Source organism: Gracilinanus agilis, chromosome 3 (assembly GCF_016433145.1).
Source record: "Gracilinanus agilis isolate LMUSP501 chromosome 3, AgileGrace, whole genome shotgun sequence".
NCBI lineage: Eukaryota > Metazoa > Chordata > Mammalia > Didelphimorphia > Didelphidae > Gracilinanus > Gracilinanus agilis.
The window spans coordinates 629760150-629787388 of NC_058132.1; the positions used below are offsets into that span (position 1 = coordinate 629760150).

The 27239-nt window shown below is 36.6% G+C and overlaps 1 protein-coding gene across 1 annotated transcript in view; it reads right to left on the reverse strand.

Annotated features, from left to right (window-relative positions):
- The window catches only part of PCOLCE2 (procollagen C-endopeptidase enhancer 2), an 88599-nt gene that overhangs the window by 35246 nt on the left and 26114 nt on the right, over positions 1-27239 (reverse strand). Inside the window, exons 3-4 of the mRNA XM_044667608.1 lie at positions 7212-7467; positions 4628-4752 (exon numbers count right to left, since the gene is read on the reverse strand). Coding sequence (XP_044523543.1) covers positions 4628-4752; positions 7212-7467 — 381 coding nt within the window. The remainder of the gene's footprint in view (positions 1-4627; positions 4753-7211; positions 7468-27239) is intronic.

Here is a 27239-nt window from a genome sequence, read left to right on the forward strand (position 1 = left end):
TCTCTATTTCCAGGTTGGCCACCCTTGCTTTAGTCTTTATTTTTGGTTTCTGCCTCCACTCTCAGATCTTATTGCTTCCCTCCTGCCAATCATTTTGGTATATACAGTTTATGTAACAAGCCTTTGACTCTGACTTTTCTTGGTCTTTCTGTTGAAAATTTAGTATCAGTTGTTATGAGGATCAGATAAGGTAACATAAATAAAAGAGTTTTTCAAACCTCAAAGTATCATATAAATGCTATTATTCTTATCATCATTATGGTTATTATTCTTATTATTCTTATTCTTATTCTTGTTCTTATTATTTCCTTTGTATGACTTCATTCTCTACTCTGGCCCAAAAAGGCTTTATTTTTTGTTGCCATGGAAGACTTGCATTTCCCTCTTTGCTTGGGATTAGTAGTCCTGGCCACACCTAGGACAAGGTCAGATTAAATAAGAGAAGAACAAGATGTAGCTGTACTTTTTTCTTGCATACATGCTTAAAATAATCACAGAATCACCAGATGAGAGGGTCCAAAGAGGTTCTGGGGAATCCAGCCTCTGACTTCACTGCTTAAAAAAAAGTATGTGTATACACACACAGAAGTGCATACAAAGACATACAATGATTATTTCTCTCAAAGAACATTGAAAAGCCACATGCTAAATATGATCGGTAGCTGAGGAGCCTAGTTTACCTCCAACTCATCCTGAATGAGAGGCAGTGAGTTGTGTTAGAGTTGAAGGCAGAGAGAAGCCAATTCAGCCATCCCTTTCCCTCTTTTGTTTTGTGAATCGTTCTAATTACAAATATAAACCAAATCCAAAGCTCATTGGTATGGGATTCTCTCTGACTGATGGAGATCAATGCCCCATACCTGAATGAGAGGATGGAAGGGAGTAAAGACATGGGAGGAGAGGGATCCAGGTATCTCCCGGCTTCTAGTTTTGAGGGAAAAGATTTCAGATGCCAATCTCTTTTCAGGCCAAAAATGGGAAAAATTTGCTATAATAAAGACTTCAGAGGACTTCCCTTTGGGTAAGATCTAGAACTCTCTCTTGGTTGAGTTGTTACTTCACTCTCAAAGATTATCATTGAATCTGCAGTTGATGTATATTTTTATAAGTAGACTTTCTCTGATTTCTGTTTTGCCATTGACTTTGATAAATGGGTTACTTTGCTATTTGTTGTATGTGCATTTATTGTAGAACTGGTATGTGCTGGGAAATGGGATCAAATCTTAGATATAAAACTTGGGCCTTCCCTTTCCCCATTCATGAATAACTATTAGGAGTTTGGCATGAATCTTAGAGTTCCCCCTTTAGACTAAGAATATTTAAAGGAGAAAATACATATAATTTTATCCCAGTACTTCCTCTCTTTGAGGAGAGCAAAGTGGCCCTACACTGCCCCATTGTTCTGATTTCTTTCCTGACAATAATTAAAATCTCCCTTGGAGAAGGGTTGGTGAGAAGAGATTGGAGTTGTTTCTTCTTTCCTCCCTGTGAGATACATACAATATCTTTACATTGCGCAAATTTAATTTCCTATTACATAAAGCTGCCCACTCTATGTTCAAAGCAGTTCTTAAGAAGAGAAATGCACGTGCATTTTCTGGCTGTCATGTGAAGGTGAGGAAGTTCCTTAGAATGTTAGGTGGACTCCCCCTCCCATGGCATATTTATGGGGAAAAATGAATGAGTCATTCAGGCTAGGAAGACATGGATGGAATTGCATCTGCCTCAATGAAGAAAATATAGCTAAGTCAGTGTTATCCCAGATCCATTTGAGAATTTAGATTGAGTATAAATATACAACTTTATAGTGCAATGGAGAATGTTCTTGGTTCTATGAATGACAGAACAAAAATGACTAACAGGAAGTTGATATTTAACATGAGTAAGGAGATAAAAAGGCAACCAGTTGTCCTTGATGAATTCAAGTCACCTGGCTTAGATGAACTATGTCTTTGAGTCCTGAAACAATAGGCAGATAGATGGACATGTCAAGCCAATGTTGGCGATATTTAAAACTCATGAAAAACAAACGAGGTACCACAAGATTGGGAAAGAGCAAATGTCTTAATTTTTAAAAGGGAGAAGAGAACAGAATCTAGAAACAACAGGTTTACAAGTAAGGTTTGATTCTAATTCCTAAGAAACTTCTAGAATAGAACATTAAGAATATAATTGACGAACAAGAAAGAAAAATGGTGATTTCAAAGAGGCATCATGGTTTCATTAAAAACAAGTGATTCCAGACTACCCTCATTTCCTTGTTAGAAAAAATTACATGGATAGAAAGTCCTGGGTTCAAATATGGCCTCAGACACTTCCTAATTGTGTGACCCTGGGCAAGCCACTTAACTCCATTGCTTAGCCCTTACTGCTCTTCTGCCTTGGAACCAATATTTAGTATTGATTCTAAGATAGGAGGTAAGGATTTTTTAAAAATTACTAAAATTGGAAATGAGAGGAATGTTATGGAGTTAGGTAGTAGTAGTAGCAGTAGTAATAGCAGTAGTAGTAGTAGTAGTATTTGTTGTTGTTGTTGTTAAGAAAGCTAATTTATGAAGCTGGTTTGACCTGTTCACTACTTATCATTATTTATCATTCTTTATAGTCTTCTGGCAGTGTGGACACACCCAACACTGTTGTGTGATTCTGATTAGTTGGACCACTCAGATTTTTTTTTTTAAGTTATCATCTTGGACTTCATTAAAAGCAGCAGTTTCTAGGAATAGGGAGATAATTGTCTCTGTTCTCATGAAGTCTCTTCTGGAATATTAATAATATTCAGTTCTGGGTACCATAGTTTCAGAAGGAAATTGATCAGCTCAATAGCATAGACCAGTGGTTCCCAAACTTTTTTGGCCTGCTGCCCCCTTTCCAGAAAAAATATTACTTAGCTCCCTGGAAATTAATTTTTAAAAAATTTTAATAGCAATTAATAGGAAAGATAAATGCATCTGTGGCCATTACCGCTCCCCTGGATCACTGAAGCACCCACCAGGGGGCGGTAGCGCCCACTTTGGGAATCACTGGTGTAGAGAGAAGGACAATTAGAATGGTAAAGGGCCTTATGGTCATGCTATATGAGGACCAGCTGAAGGAACTGGGCATGGTTATGCTGGAGAAGAGAAGATTCCGGGGAGATATGATGGCTGCATTTAAGTACCTGAAGGAAGGAGCCAAGCATTTAACTGCCTCCTACATGCCAGGCTCTGTGCTCATTGCTTTACAAATACAGGTATCCCTTCTACATCTACATACATGACTTTCCCCATTGCAATTGCAATTTATTGTGGGTCAGCATTTAAACGGGTCAGAAATTAAATGGGAATTTTAAGGGAGTTTTGTGGAAGCCACAGATAACATGTGAAAGCCAGAAGACAATACAGAAAAAGTTTAGAAACTCAGAAATGCATAAAATATGCATATAATATTGTATAATATCAACATATTTTATCTTTTAATAGCATCATTATGCGCAATTTATTTTTTAAAGTTAAATTACAGTTTGAGAAAAGAATACGAAAACTGCCAGATGCTAAAGATAAAAAATATTTACAATGATGTACATAGAGCAGTGATGGGCAACTTTTTGAGCTTGGTGTGTCAAAATTCATCAAAAAACCGAGCATAACTTGGGTAATGTGTCACTGTGAGAAAAAAAACCATAATTTCACAATATTTATAGTTTAACAAAAATGTATAATTGTAATATATAACTATTTAATAAACCAAACAAGGTAAATTAATATAGGTAGAATTGTCATCTATAGTGCACAGTGTCTACACTACACTACAGCAAATTTTTCAACTCAGCATGCGACCCTAGACTTCTCTGTATGTGGCTGCATGTCATCAAAAATGGCTACGTGTGTCAGTGCTAACACACGTGTCATAGGTTTGCCATCACTGACATAGAACCTATAACCAAATACTCAATCCAAAATTTACAACAAAGGTACCATAAACACTCCAAAAAAGAAAAAGAAAAAATTCAGATTTTTTTCTCTGGTACAAAGGGAGTGGAAAACATTTTTATGTGATTTTCCTGATCTTTGGGGTATCACACCCCTGATCCCCGAGATGCAGAAGAGAGAGCTGTGTTACCTTATTCGATCTTCACAGCAATCTCAGAAAGTAGGTACCATTACTATATTTATTTTACAGAGGAGGAATTTTGATCAGACAGAGATTAAATACTTGCCCCACGTCACATAGTTAGTGACTGAAGCTGGATTTGAACTAGGGATTCCCAAATCTAGACTTAGTGCTCTATCGTGCAGCCCAGCTGATTAAAGGGCTGTTCACAGACTTTAAAGGGATATTAACTAGTCCAGAAAGAGAGAACTGGGAACTGTATGTGAGAGTTTCTAAGACATAAATTAAGGCTCAATATCAGGGAAAACTTCCTAATAATTATTACTGTCCAGAATTGAAATGGGCTGACTTGAGAGAAGGTAGATTCTCCATCTTTGGAGGTTTCCAAACAGAAGCTAGATGACCACTCCTCTGATTGATATATATACTGTGATTCCGTGATAATTTAAATATTGTAAAGATTCTTCATTCTTATCTACAGTTTGTTTTTTTCCCTAATATTAGCTAGTTCCACATTATGAAAAGTGAATCTCACCTGATTCTTTGGGGCTATAATATGCCATAAACAAGTGACTCCTGCAGGATAATCACGATCCGGCCAGTTAGGTGTTTTAAAGGAACCTGTAGGTCTTTGTAGTCGTCCTCCACAATATTGATCCCCTATAATTATAAAAATGAAGATTAGAACTAATTAATTTCAAAGGGATAGGCTGTATAGATGAAGTAAAATACATAGTAATGTAAATAACTCTGAATATCCTAAAAGTGGGATCACAAAGTTTAGGCAAGAGGCTGATGCGCCACATTCAATATTTATCACTCTTTATGTACTTCTGGCTGAGTTGCCATACATTATGCCATCTAAAGGGCTGACTAGTCTGATCACTCAAGATCATCAAAGAAGGCTGCCATTAAAAAAAAACAAAAAACTGGCTTGACTCTCTATCTGACTGACTTTGTCACTGTCCCATCCTTTTGTTCATGTAAGACTTCGACTCACAAAAAGCCCAGTGAGAGCTCTAAAACATCTAGAGACCAAACAGAAAAGAGGAGGAGTTATTATCATGGCAAAACTTCCAAGTGTGTGAATCAAAGCAGGAATTAGCAAGTTTACATGCTATTCATTAACTGACGACAGGATATGTTGAACAGTTAAGAGAGTTTTGACAGACTTACTTATTTTGAGGCTATTCTTTAATTAATTTCATTTTGTGATGATGATTTGTGCTAGTTGGCCAGATTCTCAAAAAGGCTTCATTTTTCTTATTTTTTTTCAGATTATATGTTGATACAATTTTCAGTCATCATGTTCTGACATCTTACAATCCATGTTCTCTCCTTTTTCCTTATTTTTTTTCAAAAGAAGGAAGGAGAGAAAAAAGACATCTGCTTATTGGGAGAAATTTTAATTAAAAAAAAAAGGTAAATAAAAGAAGCATTATTTTCTCCAGGCAGAGAGGTGGTAAAGTTCTCTTTGCCTGGAGTCAGGAAGATGTAGCTTCAAACCTGATCTCATACACTTACTAGTTGTGTGACCTTGGGCAAGTCACTTAACCTCTATCTAGGTTTTCTTATCTGCAAAATGAAGATAATAACAGCACCTAATTCCCAAGGTTGTTGTGAAGATCTTAATAATTGTAAAGCACTTAGCACAGTGCCTGACACATTGCAAACATTATATAAATATTAGATAATATGATTATTATAAGATATATCACACAGGGTAGAGAGAGTACCTAACCTCTCTTCATACTAGTTAGCATTTCTATAGCTTTACAAATATTACCTCATCAGACTAAATAACCCTGGGAGAGAGGTGCTATTATCATCTCCATTTTATATACAGAGAAGGAAATTTTACAGAAAAGGAAACTGAAACAGACAGAATTTAAGTGACCTGCCCAAGATCCCACAGCTAGGAAGCATCTGAGACCAGGTTTGAGCTCAGACATTCCTGACACCAGGTCCAGAACTCTATCCACTATATCATCTGTCTGCCTTTAGAAAATGATATTTCTTGCATTTACTTTTTCAGAATTTATTATTTTTTCCTAATGGACAGAAATATGTTTTCATCCCTTCCTTTCCTCCCCCTGGAAAAAGAAGAGAAAGTAATCCCTTTTGAAAATCTGGCCAAGTAGTACCATTTATTTCATTATCAAATCAAACTAATTGAAAATAACCCCATCTAAAAGTAAATAAGCCTACCAAAATTCTCTTAGAAGTTCAGCATGTGGAACACTGTTGTATGATAAGAAATGACAAGGAGGATGGTTTCAGAAAAATCTGGGAAAATTTATGTGAACTGATACAAAGTTAAGTGAACAGAAGCAGGAGACCATTGTACACAGGAACAACAATATTGTGATGATGATCAATTGTGAAATAGAAAATTACTCTGAGTGATACAATGATCCAAAACAATTTAGGACTTTTGATGAAAATTATCACTCACCTCCAGAGAGAAATTTGATGAATTCTGAGTAGAAACAAGAATAATTTTCTCACTTAAACATTTTTTTCGCTTTTTTTTTTTTGGTGATGACTAATATAGAAATGTAGTTTGCATGATTTCACATGTATAATGGATATCATAAAACTTACCTCCTTAGTGGGTATGGCAGGGGAGGGATGAAGGGAAGGGGAAAATTTCAAACTTAAATATGTTTATAAGATAAAAAATAATACAAAATTTAAAAGTTGTTAAGAATATGTTATTATCTATTAACAAATTGTATGCAAACGTACTAATTCCTGCTGTGGTCCACAGTCATGAATGCTTTGTTCTGCTAATAAATACTGCTCTTTAAAAAGCATTCTTTTATTTAAAAGAAAAAGAAGTATCTCAAACTACCAACTCTCCACAGTTTCCTCATAGTCCCTGGTCCATTTTCTTCCAAAGGATAACAAGTGATTCAGCTGAGCTGCAACATTCTCCCAGAAATGATCTCAAGCGTTTGCTTTCCGAGCTTTTGAAATCTCTTCACAGTGAAAAATCACTGCTTGAGTAGCGGTCTGCTATACAAGGCAAAGATACAAGACTACCAGAGGACCAGTGCTGGACTAATACTTCCCAAAGGATGAAGAAGTGACTTCTAGGTTTCAGTGGTGGAAAATACCTCTTTCATTTGGTTCCGCTGCAGAAAACATAGCAATAAAGCCATTCCCCGCTGTGTTAGCATCCGAAATCATCTGCACCAGCATCTTATTGCTATTGGACACGAGGGCTCCTGGCCTGAAAGTCCCACAGAAGCGACCAATGCGTTGCCCATTGGTGTGGCCATTGTACACATCCACAAAGTCATAGCGACACAAGTTATCACTTTCTAGGTCTAGGAATCGGAAGTAAAGAACAACGACTTTCCCTTCGGGTACCTGTGGAGAGAAGAGAATTGTCAAGCGCACGATCTCCCAAGAGAATAAGGACCATGACTGTGCTTTTCCTAGAGGGTGAGTTTTAAGTGAAGGAGCAGTTTCTCCCCATCCTTAACCTGAAGGAGTACAACAGATGAAGATGTCTTTGTGCCAGCAACTGCGTTAGGAACTGGGGGGTTCAACTAAAAAAAGGGAACAGACCCTGCTCTGAAGGAACTTACCTAGGGGGGAAACAACAGGTTCTCAGATAAGTAAATACAAAGCAATTTTTGGGGAGGAGGTATGGGGGAGAATCAGTAAAGCCCTTTTGAAGGAGGTAGTACTTGAGTTGAGCTTTGAAGGGATTCCAAAAGGTACAAGTGAGAAGGGAAAGCATTCCAGGCTTGAGAGTGGAAGGTAGCCTGTGCAAAGGCAAGGAGGTGGTAGATACACATGTGCATGGATGAACAAGTTGGCCAGTTTGGCTGGAATATAAAGGATTAAAAGAGAAGGAAGCAAAATTGATAATAGCTTTCTCATTGCTAAGAAAATCTAAGCACTTCACTGACAAACATTTCCACATTCCCTAAAGTAGAAAACTCTTCCTCAGGGGTCTTTCTGAAGAAAGTAGCTGGAAAAAATTAATTGATGATTCACAGTTTAAGTGAATAGCTTCTGATTAGACTTCAGCATCCAAGTGCACCTGCAAAGATATCTTGTGAAAGGTTGAGTCAAGTGCTCAACAAACAACTGGCTATTAAAGATATTTTATCTTCATTTCATTTTGAAAGAGAGAAAAGGAAAACCCCTACATTTAATAATAGTTTCCATTTTCAAAGCACTAATAGGTTAGCCAATGCTTTCACAGATATTATTTCATAGAAGCCTCCCAAAGAATCTTGTAAGTGGTGCAAGTATCTCCATTTTGCAGATGAGAAAATTGAGGTCATAGTAGTGCCAACCAAAAGGTGATGGAACCAGGACCCTCCCTGCCCCAGGCTTTCTGACTTTGAGGCTTGTACTATTTCTCTAGCATCCTGTTACCTCAAGACTGTACTTACAGATGACAAAACAAGGGGGACATCTGACAGTTATCCAGTTAATTTGGCCAAAATGAGATTTCAGATCAAAGCAAATCCATTGTGGGACCTGAATTATTTAGATGAGCTGTCCACAGTGTTCAGTTACCAAATCATGGTTGAAGTGACTTTTTTCTGAGTTTCATTTCAGAAAGTGAAACTCTTGTAATCTTGTAATAATGAAACCCAGGGCAAATGCCTTCTTTCTATATCTTTCCCCATGTCCTTTTCCCTTTGATTTGTCATTCAAAGGATTCTCTCTGTTCTTCCCTCATGTGAAAAATTGATTATTAGCGCTCAATATGATCTTTTTGATCTAAAGAAACCTGCAAAGTTCTTATTTCCATCTGAGTTTATTTCACCTTTTAAATTCCGCTTTCAAATCACTAATTAAGAAAGGAACCTCAGTCAGCTTTAAGTTGATTCATTTTTGCTACCTGTTAGCCAGATGGGGTCCCCATTGAGTAAAGTAAAAACTTTTCTCTCCAAAGAAAATCTTTGTTTCACATTACATATGCCTTTTAGTTCAGGGTGTGAGATGCTCTAGAAAGAAGTCAAGTTCAGTTCTCCACTTGCAAATAGGTCACAAAATTTTATTGTCCATTAAATAATGCATACAATTAAGATGAGTGAATTTGCTTCACTATCTCCTTTGTTAGGAAAGTTCTTTTGAAGATACATTTGACTGTAAATGAATATGGCTGAGGAAAAAGCATTATGTAGATAGACTCCCTTCCTCTGCAAAAGAAATCCATCACAACCAATGTGGTTTACATTTGCCCAAGATCATAAGAATTCATTATACTTAATCGTTACAACTGACTCCATCTCCCAGTCTTTGTGTTGTTCCCCATGGCTGGAATATAGCGCCACCCCTTCTCACCTCTGCTTCATAGAATCCCTCTCTTCTTTCAAGATGCAACTCAAGCAATACTTTCTCCAGGAAACCTTTCCTGATGCTTCCAAATACTTAATGCCCTCCTGTCCAAACTATCTTGTATTTATTTTGCACTTAATTCTGGATAGATTTAAGGATATACACGTTGACATCATGAATCTCCTAATAGAACTTATTTTTTTTAATCTTTATTTTATTCCAATAACAAATTTCAACATAAGTTTTCCAAAGTTAAGTGATTCATGTTGCCTCCCTCCCACCTCCCAGAGCTGACAAGCAATTCTACCAGGTTATACATATATTACCCGATTCCTGGGGGCACGGATTGTCTTTATACTCTCAGTACCTACCAGTGCCAGGGACATGTTTGCTGATTCATTAATCTCTCTAAAATCTTTATGAGAATGATCTATGCATATATTTATGCTTGCAGCCTTCTTGAAAGTCTGAGAAGGGAAGAAGCAGGCTTTCACAGATAATTTTCTACCATGTACTACATTTAAGATCCTGTTTTATTTGTTGCTTTTGTTTTATCAAAAAGTATTTCAGGGGCAGCTGGGTAGCTCAGTGGATTGAGAGCCAGGCCTAGAGACGGGAGGTCCTAGGTTCAAATCTGGCCTCAGACACTTCCCAGCTGTGTGACCCTGGGCAAGTCACTTGACCCCCATTGTCTAGCCCTTACCACTCTTCTGCCTTGGAGCCAATACACAGTATTGACTCCAAGACGGAAGGTAAGGGTTAAAAAAAAAAAAAAAGTATTTCAGAGTGTAGTATAAAGCTGAGAAGTATCAATAAAAGATATACAAGATGACCCAGAAGTTTTAAGCTTTTATAGTATATTAATATAAGCCTTCACTTAAAGCTTAAATAAATATATAATTAAAGCTTTAAGTCCTGGCCTCAGATACTTCATAGCTGTCACTTAACCTCATTTGCCTAGCTCTTGCCCTTTTTTTTTTTTTTTTGCCTTAGAGTTGTTACAATGCAGAAAAGAAGGGATAAAAAAAAAAGCTTAAAATTGAGTTATTTAAGCTTTTATTTTTGGCTTGAATAAATGATCTATTAAAGTTTAAAACTGCACTAAGACTTTTGGGATAATCTGCATGTCTTTTAAATAGGGTTACTATATAAGCTTATATATTTAAATACCAGTAAATAAATATAGGTAAGCACCTGCATATATTTAAATATATCAAAACATGACAAACATATTAAATAAATACATTTAAGGCATAACTTAAATACATTTTTGAAGTGTAAAACTGTGCTAAGACTTTGGGAACACCCTCTTTATCAGTGCATGCATATGCATACACTTTGGCTCAAAAGAACAAAATGTACCCTTAAATAAGAGGTCTCTCATGTATATTTTAAGATTATCCATGACAGATGCAACTGTCATGTACAACAACTTTGTACAATGATCTTCTGTGTATTAACATCAAGAGAGGCAAAAATGTGATATGTATCTGGCCCAATAAAAGGTCCTTACAATTCCACCCAATTGGGGGAGGTAGGGAAGGGAACTAAAATCATGGAGGGTGCCCTATACAAATTCTAAATTGTTAGGTTTCTCAATGCTCCCCCAGGCAATCTTCTTCTAGAACAGAAACCTGGGTACAAACTTAATGATTCAGATAGAACATATGCTTTGGATATGCTCTAGTACACACTAGAACTAGCAGGTTGGGTCCCTAGAGATGAATTTTCGTGTTCTTATAAAACCCTCAAATTAATCTTGATGGGCTGGGGGTGATGGTTTTCTAATTCATAGGTTATGAGCCCCCATCAGCGTGTTTGCTCCTGTGATTGTTAGCTGATATCAATTGGTCAGCCAGATCCAATTAGCTTTTTGTAAGGGTTATTTACTAAGGTGGTATAATATAAAATAATAGGATAAAGTATATATCTTATAGCATGTAAGAATAATTTATTCAAAACATACACCAAAAAGTATGGGGCATGTTCTTTCTCTGGTTCATACAGATTTTAGGGAGACATGGGCTCAAGCTTTGTAAGCACATGTGGCAAAGGAATAACTCACAGTTGTTGGGAGTATTTTTTCCCCCTTTGGAAGATCCCTGTGAAGTTCTTTCTAAGTATGTTTTTGGCTTCTCAATGCAGACACTCTCATCAATCATTGCTGTTCCAAGGACACTGCATGAAACAGTATAGATCCTCAGGTGTTCCAAATTCACAAGGTTTTCCTCTTATCAAGGAGGAAACTGAAGCTTTACTCTTCTCCACTAAGCCATTCATTCTCTCAGTGGCTTGTTGCTCTGAGAGATTCCTTTCCCGAGTTCTGAAATTATCTGAAGTATTTCACAAAAACCTCACAATATGTGAAAGAATTTCTCCAGATGTTCTTTTCACTTATTTGTATTTCCTCCAGGCCACCCTCACTGCCTCCACTGTCCTCTCACTATTCTCATGCCACTTAGGTATCAGCTGTCCTACAGAAGTCTTCTCTGGTTCCTTGCTGTTCCATTTGTAGCTTACCTGGCCAGCCTCCAAACCAGTAAATGACATGTACCCACTGTCTCTCCCATGTATATACTTCCTTTTTCTTTTAATATAAAATCAACATTCATTAACAAATACAACTATTGAAGCCACATGTAGAAAAAGATTCCGCATAAAACTAAGCTGTGTTATTTACAGTTTGGGTCTTTAGTTAGGTATATATTCACGTCTTTTCATTGAGTTCTCTTTTGAACTATTTTTCTGGATTTTGTTTTTGATATTGCTATTTACTTAGTCATAAACACTACAAATATGGTTATTTGGGGTCTGCTTTCTTCACTCGGTATCATTTCAGGAATCCTCTTTTATTTCCTTGTCTATTTAACGTTTATCATTTCTTACGGCAATCACATGCCAATGTGGTCATACGCTACATTCTGTTTTGCTGTTCACCAGTTTTTGGACACATGGATTATTTCCATTTTTTTTTAAAGAAATAGGCCATCTGTCCCTGTTAATATTCTCAGGGTATCTTCCTCCTTGTAGGATCACTGGGTCAAAGGGGATAAACAATTTTGCAGCTCTTACTGTATAATGTCATTTTGCTTTTTGGAAAGATTGCACCAATTCACTGCCCATTAGTAGTAGTATAAAAATGTGCTCATTTTTCTTCAATCCTGCTCTAGTTGCTCTTTGGCTTCCCTAAAATATGACTCCCTTTCCCTCCCCTGTTGGCCGAGAAGGTGCTGGCCTGAAAGGATAGAGGGAGTTTCCTCACTTAGAAGTTCCCGATACAAATAAAATTACAGACCCAGTCCCTATTGCTAAATAAAAGTTATGAAATGGGGAAAAAATCCAAAGTAAATGGAAATAAATTGCCTGTGACATAAACACTTGAAGATCTAAGTGAATGAAGTATATTTATTTCCCAGATTGTTATAACACTTGAATAGGCAAACCACAGCATGGGGGAAAGAGAAATAGATTTTGAGTCAAAGGGGTCTGGGTTCAAATTCCACTTGATGTATGATTTTGGGCAAGTCACTTAACCTTTCTGAGTTCTGGCTCCTCAGTACATCGAGGGGTTTGTATTAGATGACCTCTGAGGTCCCTACCAACTCTGTGTCTGCGATGATCAATCAAACAATAAGCATCTAGTAAGTGCCTACTATGTGCCAGGTACTGGCTTTACATAGAAAGCTTTCAAAGACCTTATATTCCTTCTAATAAATTAGATCATATATACATACAAATGTACAGGGTCTCAGACACATAATATACAACACAAACTTATACACATTTTTAATCAGATACTGAAACTGGTTGATGGGTTTGTTCCGGAATTGAATAGGAAGAGATTAGATTACATCAGATTTGGGAAGTCATGTATTCTTCCATGATCTCAGGCTTTTCACTAAGGCAAAAGCCCATATTTTCCTTTAGTGACTCTTCTATGTGACTTTAACTTATAGACAACCAAAAATGAAAATCACAAAAAACCCTAAGAGCAATGGACCTACTGAGAGTAGATGTAAGTTGACTCTGTCATATTACCAGTAATGTTTTATGCATGTTCAAAAAGTACTTAACAAAGCTAGTGTCAAGGACATTTATAATGAGAAGAGCAGGTAGCAATTACTTTGCAAGATTCTTTGCGGAGGTAGGGGATTGTTAATAGAGAAAATTGCCAAACTCTGCACAATTCGTTTTTTATATGTTGGGTAGTCTTGCTGAGCTTTCAAAAATTCCTTTTTAAAATTCACGCTTATAAGAGATGGTTCTATGGGAGTGAGGAAAGAGAGAAGAAATAATGGGAAACAGGCAATATCAAAACAGAAGTTATCAATAAATTGCATTTTTTTAAAAAGAACAGGGGAGAATAAATAAAAAAAAAAGAATGAGGGACAATAAATAATAAATCCTGTTAGCTCATTGGATAGAGAGCCAGGCCTAGAGATGGGAGTCCTGGGTTCAAATATAACTTCAGACACTTCCTAGCTGTGTGACCCCAGGAAAGTTCTTTATCCCCATTTGCCTTCTATCTCAGAGTTGTTACTAGGAGAAAGTAAGGGATTAAAAAATTGGGGACAATAGACATCTGGGGGGGTCACAATGACATTTAAAAATATTAAAAGGAGTAGATGAAGGCTTCCAGGGTATTGGGCAGAGTTTCAATGGAGGATTTATGGAAGGGCATGGACATTAGTTTCATAGAATGGGGTGAGGGTGGATGAATTGTCATCTGCATCAGTGAAGGAGTAACCATGTCAGTGAAGTTATGGATTAAAGCATAAAGTATAAGTTTTAAGGGTCAGCTCATGCTATTAGCAAAAACTGTTTTAATAGAGGGGTCATGCTTAGATTTGCCCTTCCGCCTGGATTATACAGAGCATACACAGATATTTCTCATGTGGCTCTAATGCAACACACAGAACTCTGGGGAGCCTGTTTCTGTCCATGTGTGAATAAGGGTCATTATATTGTCCTGTGATGAAATATCTAATTGACTGAAGGGATAGAAGAACTGATGACTTAATGTTTGCTGCATTAGGACTGAATGGGTATACAAAAGGAGAATCCACCCCTAAATTGCTCTATTTCCACAAGGGAGTGAAAAGGGCTATTTTGAACTGCCTCCTGGAAAGCCAGGCAGGAGAATGCCTCCTCTGTTTTCACCAGAACAGGTACTGAGCACGTGGCTACTGCTGTCTCATTCTGTTCATTTTTTCCTGATATTAGGCCAATGGGAATTCTGAGACGGGAGTGCCTAAGTGAACTGGTGGGTTTATGAGATCCAGAAGTCTGTGGGCAATTGGAGCTGAATGGAAAAAGAAACAATGTCCACCAGAGGTAATCAATGGCAGTGAGACTGACTGCACCAGAAAGAGATACTCTGAGGATTCATTGAGCACTAACATGAATAATCCTATATGCAGAAAGATAGCTACCTGAGAAAGGAAGAAAGCTCAAGGATGGTGACTTTTTGCATGAGATAAGAATGTCAGTGATGGCCTCAAAAAAGAACTGCCAAACCATAAAGCAACAAGAGTTGGGAGTTACTCTTACCGTACATATATTCTTTTTTAAAAATTTTATTCAAATATACTTTATTTTCCCCATCACATGTTAAATCGTTAAATTCTGAACATAAGCTTTCTGAAATCATAAGATTCAAATCTCTCCCTCTTTCCCTTCCCTCCCCCATTTCGGAGAGACGGTAAGCATTTGATCTGGATTATACATTTATTATTATGTACAACATACTTCCATATTGGACGTTGTCATAAGAGAATGCTCATATAAAACCAAAACCCCCAAATAAAACTGTAAATAAACTAATGTGGAAGATAGTATGCTTTGTTCTGCATCTGAGTCTAACAGTTCTTTCTCTGGAGATGGATATCATTCTTTGTCAAAAGTCCTTCACAATTGTCCTGGATCATTATATTGCTAAAAGTAACTATGTCATTCAGAGTTGATCATTGCACAATATTGTTGTTACTGGATACAATGTTCTTCTAGTTCTACTTATTTTACTCTGCATCAGTTCATGCAAAATCTTTCCTGCTTTTTCTGAAATCATCCTGTTTATCCTTTCTTATAGCACAATGTATTCTGTAACCAACATACCACAATTTGTTCAGTCATTCACCAATTAATGGATACCCCCTCAATTTCCAATTCTTTGCCACCGCAAAAAGCACTGCTATAAGTATTTTTTGTACACGTAGTCCTTTCTTCTTTTTTTATGTTCTCTTTGGTATATAGACCTAGTAGTGGTATTACAAGATCAAAGAATTTATATTCTTTTATAGCTCTTTGGGCATAATTTTAAATTGCCCTCCAGAATGGTTGGACTAGTTTGCAACTCTACTAACCATGCATTCATGTCCCAATTTTGCTGCATCCCTTCCAACATTTATCACTTTACTGTCATATTGGCCAATCTGATAGGTGGTGGTGGTATCTCAGAGTTGTTTTAATTTGCATTTCTCTAATCAAGAGTGATTTAGAACATTTTTCCATATGATAATTGATAATTTTGATATTTTCATCTGAAAATTGCTTGTTCATATCTTCTGATCACTTGTCAAATGGGGGAATGACTTACATTTTTAAAATTTATCTTAGTTCTCTACAAGTTTGAGGAATTAGACCTTCATCTGAGAAATCTATTTTTAAAAATTTTCCCTAGTTTGTTGTTTCCCTTCCAATCTTGGGACCATTGGTTTTGTTTGTACAGAAGATTTTTAATCTAATATAAACAAAATTATTCATTTTACATCTTATAATGCTTTCTATCTCTTGCTTGGTCATAAATTCTTCCCTTCTCCATATATCTTCCAGGTAAACTATTTTATATTCCCCTAATTTACTTACAGCATTACTCTTTATATCTAAATCATATTCCCATTTTGATATATCTTGGTATAGGGTGTGAGATAATGGTCTATATTGAGTTTCTGCCAGCCTATATTCTTTATATGTTCCTCACTAACATTGTACTGTAAATTTATGGCTATTTTTTCAATGGCTCTTGTGTATATTTGTGGTAGAGTATGTTTCAGACTTCTGGAGGAAATTTTTTAAAGCCAACTCTTCTTACCATACCAAGAAGAAGTCGTTTTTATTATATTTTGTTATTATGCCAGGGAGAGTGTTTTTTTTAATCAACTGTTTTTGCTATAGTACCTTGATAAATAATTTTGCTTTAAAATAAAAGCTAATAGAAATTACTGTCTAATAATCTATGGGAAACATGCTGGTGGGGGCTTGTGAATGATAGTACTAGAACATGGTTACCTCTTGTACCCTGAAAGAGTAGTAGCAGCCACTCTTTGGGGACCTCTCTGGGGACCTGGCCTGACAACAGAACAGGGGTAGGGAAAATGGCTCCAGGAGATGCTATACTGCAATAGCAGTTATCACCAGGACATGGATCCTCTGCAGGGAATTAGACTGAACTCACTAGCTCCTTTCCACAAACCATTCAATAGGTATTAGATAACAAAATCTCTTAATTTCTAATGAGTTGTACCTAGTTTGAAAGCAGATAAAAAAAAGGGTTCTCTCTGGCTAAGCCATTATTTATCAAAGATAAAAGAAATATTTTCTGAAAATAGTTGATTTTATACCTGTGACAAATTATAATCCTAATACTTATTGAAGAAACACAGTTAAGAAGATATTATTTGGGAATTATGCAACCCTGAATGTTTTCGCTCTGTATTTACTAGAGGATTTATTATGCTTCAATAGAGACACAATTCTCTGTTCGTGTTTTCTTCATATTAACAACCAAATCTGTATTTGTGCCAAAGCCTGAGGCTAAAACCTCATCCTCAGCTCACCCCATGGTGACTAGTGTTTAGCTGTTGTCACATGTAAAGTGCCAAATCACTCAACACTGGGATTCATGCCAGGAGAAGTAAACGACTACTTTCTGAGCCCACACTGAATTTTTAGGTTCATGGGATCATGTGGGCATAATTCAAATGTGATTTTTCCAGTTTATTTTCTTTTAAGGAGTGTTTTCCTGTGGGAACAGCAAACCTGAAGGTCCCATTGATTATATTTGCTGCTTGATGAGTAAATAGATCATTTTCTCAACAGAGTGCAAAGAATCACAGAATCTCAGAGATGCCAGGGCCATCTAGGATAGACTTTTAAACGTTCAAAAAGTACTTAACATATGTTATCTATTTGAGACTACCTTGTAGGGTAGCGCTATTATTGCCTTATTTTATAGTTGAGGAAACTGAGGTTGAGATGGTTGGAGGAACTTGCCCATGGTCACACAACTAAGTAAGAAGGATTTCTTCTTAAACTTGGGATTTGAGCTGTAAAATGAGCTGAAGAAGGAAATGGCAAACCACTTTGCCCCCAAAACTCCAATGGAATCATGAAGATGTATTGATTGAACCACCTAGCCGCCCATGTCATGCTACTTCCATTTGTGCAAGTTGACTTTTTGAACCTATATGAAACTTTGCATTTAATTTCTATTTAATTTTATTATATTAGATTTAGCCCATGTAGATTCTTGAGACTTCTTTGGATCTCTGCTCTAACATCCAAGGTGTTTTAACTTTACCTCTTGGCTTTGTGTCATCTGCATATTAGATAAACATGACGGAGTATGAGTGATTTAGGCAGCACAGAATCAGGTCCAGGCTCCTGGACTTCACTGATGTCATCCCATAAAGCACAGACCCTGAATCTCTAGGCAGTTCTAGGAAGAGGGCCAGTATTTGATTCTAGTTCCAGTTGAGTTACTTGCCTTTTGAGAATGTAAGAGAGGGCAGAAGGAGGAGAGGAAAGGCGCTAAGGTTAAGCATTATTACCAGGCTGAGCTGAAGGGAGAAAGAGCCTTCACCCTCACTCCTTAAGCATTGGCAAAAGTACACAAATCTCTACTTTGGCTCTATTGCACCAACAAAAGGGTCTATACTATAGGGAGGATGACTTCAAACTACAGAGTCAGAGGGCCTGGGTTCAAATCACAGCTCTGAGACTTTGCATCTGTGTAATTCTGGCCAAGTTTCTTGACCTGATCTTGAATTCAATAAAAGATTATAAAATGAGGGTGGTGGTGGTGATTTAAGGACTTCTAAGAGTCCTTCAGTTCTGATACTCTGACCTCTCTTGGCTTGTGTCTTGTGCCAATTTCTTCCCTTCAACTCCCCACCAGTGTTGCTACTTTGATTTAATTCCTGACTATTCTTTGATTCCTGGATATATTCTTTCTTGTCTTGCTGATTCATTGCTTCACAGAATGCTGGAAATAGAAGGGCCCTTAGGGGTCATATAGTCCTGGATCAGTCTCTATTTTGGAGTCATGGACCTCTTTAGCCATCTGGTGAAGCCAATGCAGCTCTTCTCAGAATCATGTGCTTTGATACATAAAACAAAATACATAGGATTATAAAGAAAGCCAAGATTTAGTAAAAATAAAGATATAATTTTTCCCTATGCAAGTACATGGGTCCCCTAAAATCTAACAAAGTCTTCCATAGACCCTAGATTAGGAACCTCTGGGTCAGTATAACTCCATCATTTTATTAATGATTTGTCCAAAGTTTCACCAGGTAGTCAGTGTTGAAGCTGGTATTTAAACACAGGTCTAATGTAGATATAATGGGAGATATAAGAAAATTAAAAGAACAAGGAATATATTACCTATCAGATCTATGGATAGAAAAGGAATTTATGAATCAACAAGAGATGGAGAGCATTGTGAAATGTAAAATGGCTAATTTTGAGTATATTAAATTGAAAAGTTTTTGTACAAATAAAACGAATGTTGTCAAGATTAGAATAAAAGAAGAAAATTGGGGAAAAATTTCCAGATCAGCCTCTCAGATAGAGGTTTCATATCTAAATTATATAGAAAACTTTAATTTATAAGATTATATATAAGAAATTATATCAAATTTGTAAGAATAAAAGCCATCCTCCATTAACAAATTGGCAAAAAATATGAACAGTTTTCAGGTAAAGAAATAAAAACCATATATAGTTACATGAAAAAATGCTCTAAGTCATTACTGATTAGAGAAATGCAAAACAAAACAATTCTGAGATACCATTTCACATGCATCAGATTGACTAAAATGACAAAAGGGCAAAATGACAAGTGTTGGAGGGGATGTGGGAAAATGGGGACATTGATCCACTATTGGTGGAGCTGTGAACTGATCCAACTATTTTAGAAAGAAATTTGGAATTATACCCAGAGAGTTATAAAACTGTGTATATCTGGAGACCCAGCAATAAAATGGCTAGGTCTATTTCCCAAGAAGATCAGTGACAAAAGAAGAGAGCCTAAATATTCTAAAATATTTATAGCAGCTCTCTTTGTGGTGGTAAAGAATTGGAAATTAAAGAGATGTCCATCAATCTAGGAATGGCTGAACAAGTTGTGGAATATAATCATGAAGGAATACTATTTAACCATAAGAAATGATGAACAGACTAATTTTTTAAAAAACTTGGAAAGAAAGGTAGAAACAAGAGAACATCATATGCAGAAACAGATATAATACTTGAAGAATCAATTGTGAATGTTACCTCCAGAAAGTGAAAAAAGGTGGAAATATGAAAGGTATAATTTGTATGTACATGGCTACTCCTGGATGATGCCTTCCATGATATGGGGATGTGAGGGAGGGGCTGGGACACTTGTGGATAACTTCTATTAATTACAATTTTAAAAATATTTTTAAAAACCAACACAAGTCTTAAGACTTGAAGTTCAGTGCTTTTTCTCTCCCATAAGATGCTTTTTCTCTTCAGTTCCTTTGCTCTACTCTTTGAAAACACACCTATAGAAGCCGACTGATATTTATAGACTATAATTTTCTTATCTCTAAGTGGTTTTCTTCAGCTGCATATTGTACAGAAGTTGGCATTCCACCCAGCTATGGACCCATGTGTTCCAAAACTCTCCTTAGCTTTCGCCACTGAAATTCTAAGTTCTAATCCTATTTGATTTGATCATCATCAAACTGTTGGTGCTAGCAGGAAGATATATAAAGGACCCGCACTAATGAAAAGTACTATTTCTCAATCAATTAGCTAACATTTATTATGTACCTGCTATGTGCCAGACATAACGCTAAGTGGAGATACAGAAGAGACGAGACAGTCCCTGCCCCTCGAGGAGCTCTAGAAGGTTGCACTTGAGCACTTTTGTTGGAACTGGGCATGCATGCTATGGTTCCATAGGGGAGGGGTGTATGCTCTGGACTTTTGATGAAGCACATGTGGGACACTCCTTGTTGATCTTTGTTTATCCTCATGACTGGAGGCTGTGCAAAAAGGATTGGCAACAAAACCAGGAAGTCACCTACAGAAAAGGAATAGCTTCTGGTCTATTTGGGGACTGCTTTTTTGTTGGGGTATGACAACACAAGCTCTCCCTTGGACTACTAGCAAGACATTTAAGTGGATCTGTTCTCCCCAACCCTGGTCTTCACTAGCTATTGTAACTAAAAACATATGAAAATGAGAACTTGTGTTTGCCTGGATGAACCTGAGGCTGACCTTCAAGTCCTTGGCTACCTCCTTGACTTAGTGTTTCCTTTCTAAGTACAGATCATTGAACAGGGAGCTTGAGAGTGGACCTCCAGTCCCTGGCTGCTTCAGTTTTCTCTCTGAGTACAGGTCACTGAACAGTGATTGGAAAAAATGGACATTTCCATCCTTGTCACTTCTCAAAAGAAGGTGATGGGGCAGCTGGGTAGCTCAGTAGAGTGAGAGTCAGGCCTAGAGACAGGAGGTCCTAGGTTCAAATCTGGCCTCAGCCACTTCCCAGCTGTGTGACCCTGGGCAAGTCACTTGACCCCCATTGCCCACCCTTACCAATCTTCCACCTATGAGACAATACACTGAAGTACAAGGGTTAAAAAAAAAAATCAAAAGAAGGTGATTACTGTAATAGCTTCTTAAAGGAAAAGAGCACCACTAATAGGAGGGTTCTGAAAACAAAGGGCTAAAACCAAACTCACATACCAGCTTGCCAGTGCATCTAGACTTGCTTCAAAAATCTGAGCCACTGAGTACGGATGGACATGAGGTGAACATGAAATATGTTTGAGAAGGTCTACCTCTTAGGGGACAATAACAGGGGTGAAGGGTTGCTATTACATATTTTAAATATTTGTCAAAGGGCACTTTATGAGCCTTTTGTGTTTTAAGTATTTCCTTTCATGGCAGAAGAAACAAATAGTTGCTTTAGATCTAATATAGGGAGGGCAGGCAAGTGGAAGTGGTTCTAGTCAAATTGAATAGAGGTAGATGCAAACATTGACTGGGTAAAAGTTTTGGTCATTTAGCCAGAAGTATGACTAATGTTTTTTCACTCTTTACTTGGCCTCCTCACCATCTGCCTCTCTGTCCACACCAGAGACCTTGCCTTGGGTAGCCTTCAACTCTGGGACTCTCCTCTCTTTATTGGTCTTTGTCTCTCCCAAAGCCCCATATAACCTATATCAGACCATATACTGCCTTGGGGAGTGGAGGAGAGGGAGAAAATCTGAATCTTAAATGTCAGAAAATAATTGTCAAAAATGATTTCTACATGTTACCAGAACATTTAATTAATTAATAAAATAAAGCCTCAGGAATGTTTTATTTGACTCCTTTTTCAAATACCTCCTTCACAGTGGTTTTCAGCTTCCTCACTGTGACAGAGATAGCATCTTAAGCTACATAAAGAAGAGGGCAGTCACACTCCCTACAGGACCACCAGAAGTGGTCCACATTGCTACCCTGGGCAAAGTCACAGGTGGTTATGCTATGCTATGCTATATTATGCTATATTACATTATGTTATGTTATATTGTATTATGTTATGCTATGTTTTGTTATATTTATGTTATAGTGTTTGTGTCATATTATGTTATAGTGTTATGTTATGCTATGGTTTTATGTTATGTTTTGTCATATTATGATGTTATGCTATATTGTTATGTTATGTTGTATTATGTTATATTATTTTATAGCATGATGATATATTATGTTACAGTATTATATGTTATATTGTTATTTTATGTTACATTGTTATATCATGTTATTTTGTTATATGTTGCTATGTTATGTTATAGTGTTAATGTTATATTATGTTATGTTATAGTGCTATATTACATCATAAAATAACATGTGTTATTTTATAGTGTTATGTTATAGTATTATGTTCTGTTGTTCTGTTATATTATGTTATAGTGTTTTATCATATTATTATACTATATTGTTATCTTATCTTATATTATTTTATAGTGTCATGTTGTGTTATACTATAATGTGATATTATATTGTTATGCTATATTATATTGTGTTGTTATTTTTGTTATATTGTGCTATTTTTATGTTATGTTTATGTTACAGTGTTACGTTGTTATGTTATACTATATTATGTTATAATGTTATGTTTTATTATGTTATGTTATATTACAGTGTTATGTTGTATTATATTGTTATATTATGTTATTTAGCAGTGTTATGCTATGTTATATTGTTATGTTATGTTGTAGTGATATGTTATGTTATGGTGTTATGCTATGTTATATTTTATGTTATGTTACATCACATTCTGGCATGCTATGTTACATCATATTACATTACATCATGTTATACTATATTATGCTATACTATGCTATGTTATGGCTATGCAAAATCTTGCCTGAAACTGAATGTCATTTTAATGAGCTGAGATTTTCCTCTTGCACAAACAAACCTTTTAGAAATAAATGTTTAAATGCTACCATCATAATTTACATGAAAGCCTGAGAAGCCTTATGATTCAACACCTCCCTTCTATGTATTTCAGATCCAACCCAGAGAATTGCATTCCTATACAGATATTGTGCTATATTTCTAAAAAGAAAAGAAAATCAAAGGCTAAATAAGAACTTTACAAACACTCTACCACAATAAATATTCCTTTTAAAGATCTGGTCTACTGCAAAGCTACCCACAGAAGGAAAAAGCTAACAGGTGGATGGACAGAACCAGTCCTTGGTGTATAGAATTTTTTACTTGAGAAATTCATGGAAGACTTTGGTATTATTCAAAAATTATTCAAAATATTCAAAATTCAAATAACAACACTAACTGGCATTCAAGGTTTGCAAAATGCTTTACGTATATTCCCTCATTTGATCCTCACAAGAAGTCTATGAAATGGGGAGCCATTATTAACCTCATTTTACAGATTAAGGAATTTATGCTGAAAAATAGTGACTTGCCCAGGGTCATTGTGTTAGTGAGCATCTGTGGCAGGATCTCAGCTCAAGTCTGGTGCTTTATTTATCCCTTGCCCCACTTAGCTGCCTCTTGTAAAGTTTGTTTCTTTATTTTGATATTCAGAGCACTGGGCAGAAACAATTTATATTGGGAACCCATGAAAAGTCTTTGAGATGATTTGCTTGGAATTAAACAGATTCCCCTGGTCTGTACCCATTCTAAGTCAGCTTCTAGGTACTTTGTGATTATGGAGAATTTGCTTTCCTCCTCCAGGCCTTAGTTTCCTCAAAATGGAAAGCATCATATAAATCCCCAAATTCATACTATAAACATGAACTACTATTGTCATCATCACCATCATCATCTTGGGGAAGGTTTATTTCTGCTAGTGTGAGTGGTCTTCTCTGATTCTCCACCAGAGCTTGGCCACTATTTTCCTTATTGTCAAGCCTGATAAGTAAAATGTTGGTCACGTCTGAGATCCCTATCAATAGGAAAGAAACATTAGAGCCTCTGTAAATACCAATAGTACTGACTGGAAGGATTTATATTTTGAAAGCCATTTTACACTCATTATCTCATTTAATATTCACAATTCAGTAAAGTTGTTATGGTGGTTTTTTTTTAAATCTCAATCTAAAAATTGAGGAAACCAAAGCACAAAGAGTTGTTTTTTATGAGTCTAAGTGGCTGACCTAAGGTGAACAACAGAGTATAGACTAAATTTCAGATCTCTTACCATCTAATCTAGTACTTTTCCTATAATACAATGATGACATGGACCAGTTTTCTCATAGCATCTCTGTGAAATAAATGAGGGACGTCTCATTGGCCTCATTTTACAAGAATGTCAATAAAGTACCAGAAAATGATTCCTACTCTTATTCTTGTGATAATACAAGGCTGGTCAATGCAAGGGATAGAAACCAAAATGTGAGCCTGAGAAGAAACAATTCCTGAAATCCAGAGGAAGGGACCACTTTCCTCTAATAAGAAGGTTTTCAAAAGAGATATATTATAATATTAAAAATGCTTGATTCAGTTATAAAATTTGATTTCCATATTGCCTTCCCTGGAGATGAGCTTAATCCTAGGGTTTCGTATAGTGGCAAAGCTCATTTTAAAGGTTCTAGACCCTGCTCTGCTATTAAATAATTGTGATCTTGGGCAGGTCGAACTTGCTAATCTCAAAAGTTTCTTTTGTTCTGTTCATTTAGAGTTTCTAACTTCTCCATTCTTTGTTTTAGTTAAAAGGTCATTTTTTTTCTCAGTTTGTGGTTAACTGGTTTCCTTTCTAAGTTATAGCCTAAAAAAAACACAAATAAAAAGCCCCAATTTCTCCCGGCCTGAAAATATTCTAATTATAGCTGAACCTACCGTTGTAAGGGCACTGGCAGCTATTCTCACACAGACCTCATCTCTTCGAATTGTTGGAGGATTAATTTTTTGTTTGTTATTTCATCCATGTAGGAAAATGATATAGAAGCTACCTTTACTGATGAAGAATTTATGGGATATGGAGCAGTTTTATAGCTTCATATATATTTAGACACTGAAAAAGACAAAGGACTCATATGTGCTATTTCTTCCCTCCTTCATGAACATAGCATCTTATATTGGGATGGAATGGAATAAATGCTCAAAGTATCCATGTGGTCCAGAGGCTAGTAATGCTCTCCTTGGAAATCAAAGGAAGAAGTTTCCTGGACTTTGTTACATAGACAAGGAAATCTTGATATGACTCTATCCCCCATAGGATCCTTCTAAATTTGCTTTATTACAGTTGACTCTTCTGTGCCAGCATTTGTTCAGTCGTTTCGGTTATATCTGACTCTTCATGACCCCATTTGTGATTTTCTCAGCAAAGATGTTGGAGTGATTTGCCATTTCCTTCTCCAGCTCATTTTACAGATGAGGAAACTGAGGCAAACTGAGTTAAGTGACTTGCCTAGGACCACACAACTAATAAGTATTTGAGGCTAGAGTTGAATTTGGGAATATGAGTCTTTCTGACTTCAGGTCCAACATTCCATCTGCTGCATAAATGAGGCCCAGAAAGACCATTTAAAAGGCATTTTAACACTTCCACAATCTGGTCCCCATCTTCCCTTTCAATCATTTTTCATTCCATTCCTTTTCACATATTCTTCAATCCAGTCAATCAATTAACTTCCTAGCAGTTCCATTGACCCAACATCCCATCTTCTGCCTTTAACCTGACTAGCCCCGTTTCATCTAACATACACCTGCTCCAAGAGCTCCAAAGGCTCTTGGAATCTCAGACTGTTACTTTAAATAAAGTACTGCTCAGGTAGTCTCCTGCATTTGGCCTTTCCCAATTCTCCCCTCCATCTCCTTCCCGCTCAGCCCGCTCCCCAAGTAGTTAATGCTCTCATCCTCTTCAAAGGACTTTTTATTAATTCTGACTATACTTGAATTTACTTATCATGTCCATACCAGTATCCCTCCCTAAAGCATGAGCTTCCCAAGGGCCCCCTGTCTTCTTTCTGCCCTTATACTAACTTCCCCTTCACTCTCCTCCAGCAGAATGCTTTCTGCTTATCAAACACGTTAGCAAATGTTTGATAAATTCAATTGTATTCTCAAGCCAGTGAGTGAAGTGAGTGCATCCCACCTTGCCTCAGAATTTTTTTTCCGAAGCCTTAAAAGAAAAGCATCTTTTAAAAATCCATGGAATTAGAAATGAGAGAAACAAGATCAAATCAACAAGCTACCGAAATAACCCAACCGAGGGGAAACCACAGCAAGTCTCAAAGGCCAGTTTATTTAGCAGGAACCAGACCCAAAACAGACAGTGAATCATTGTGCTCAAGGGTTGTGACCCTGATCTTAAAGGGAAGGCGAGCAGCAAGAGGAATCAAAAATCTGAAAAAGAAGACACTGCTAAGTCAGGAAAGCAAAGAGTCGTACAAAATGTTCTCTGGGCACGGAGACATAATGCATGCATTTTGCTAGTGCTGGTAGTATATAAAGGTCTAACACGACCAGGTCAGCCCTAGTCAAGTGTTGAGAATAAAAAGAGAAGCACACATTGATAGAGAGCTTTGCTAAGGTCTATAAAGCACTTAACGAATGAATGAATGAATCAATCAATCAATCAATCACTTTATTAAGCAATAAATTTATTAAGTGCCACCTATGTTCCAGGCATATCTATGCTAGAAAATAAGAGAGAAAGACAACAATAAAATGGTTCCTACCCTCAAGGTGTCTACATGTAATAAGGAAAGAACTTGTACTAAATACATATGTGCATATGTACATATACATGCATTTGTGCATACATGTATATAATATAGAGGTCTCCCCCAGAACTCAATTGCTACATCTTCCCTCTAGGTTCTAAGGAACCCTAAGGGGTTGAATATATATGTGTGTGTCCGTGTTTTTCTTCTTAATGCTACAGTTCACAAACCCCCACCAGTGTGCTACATCACAGGATTATTAGTCCACATCAATTAGTCAGCTAGATTTAATTAGCTTTTAGATAGGAATATTTACTATGCTTGTATACTTGGTACAAAACATCTCTTTGATCTTGGAGCAATCTCTCTTATCAGTAAATATAGAGTCCAGAGAAAGTGGGC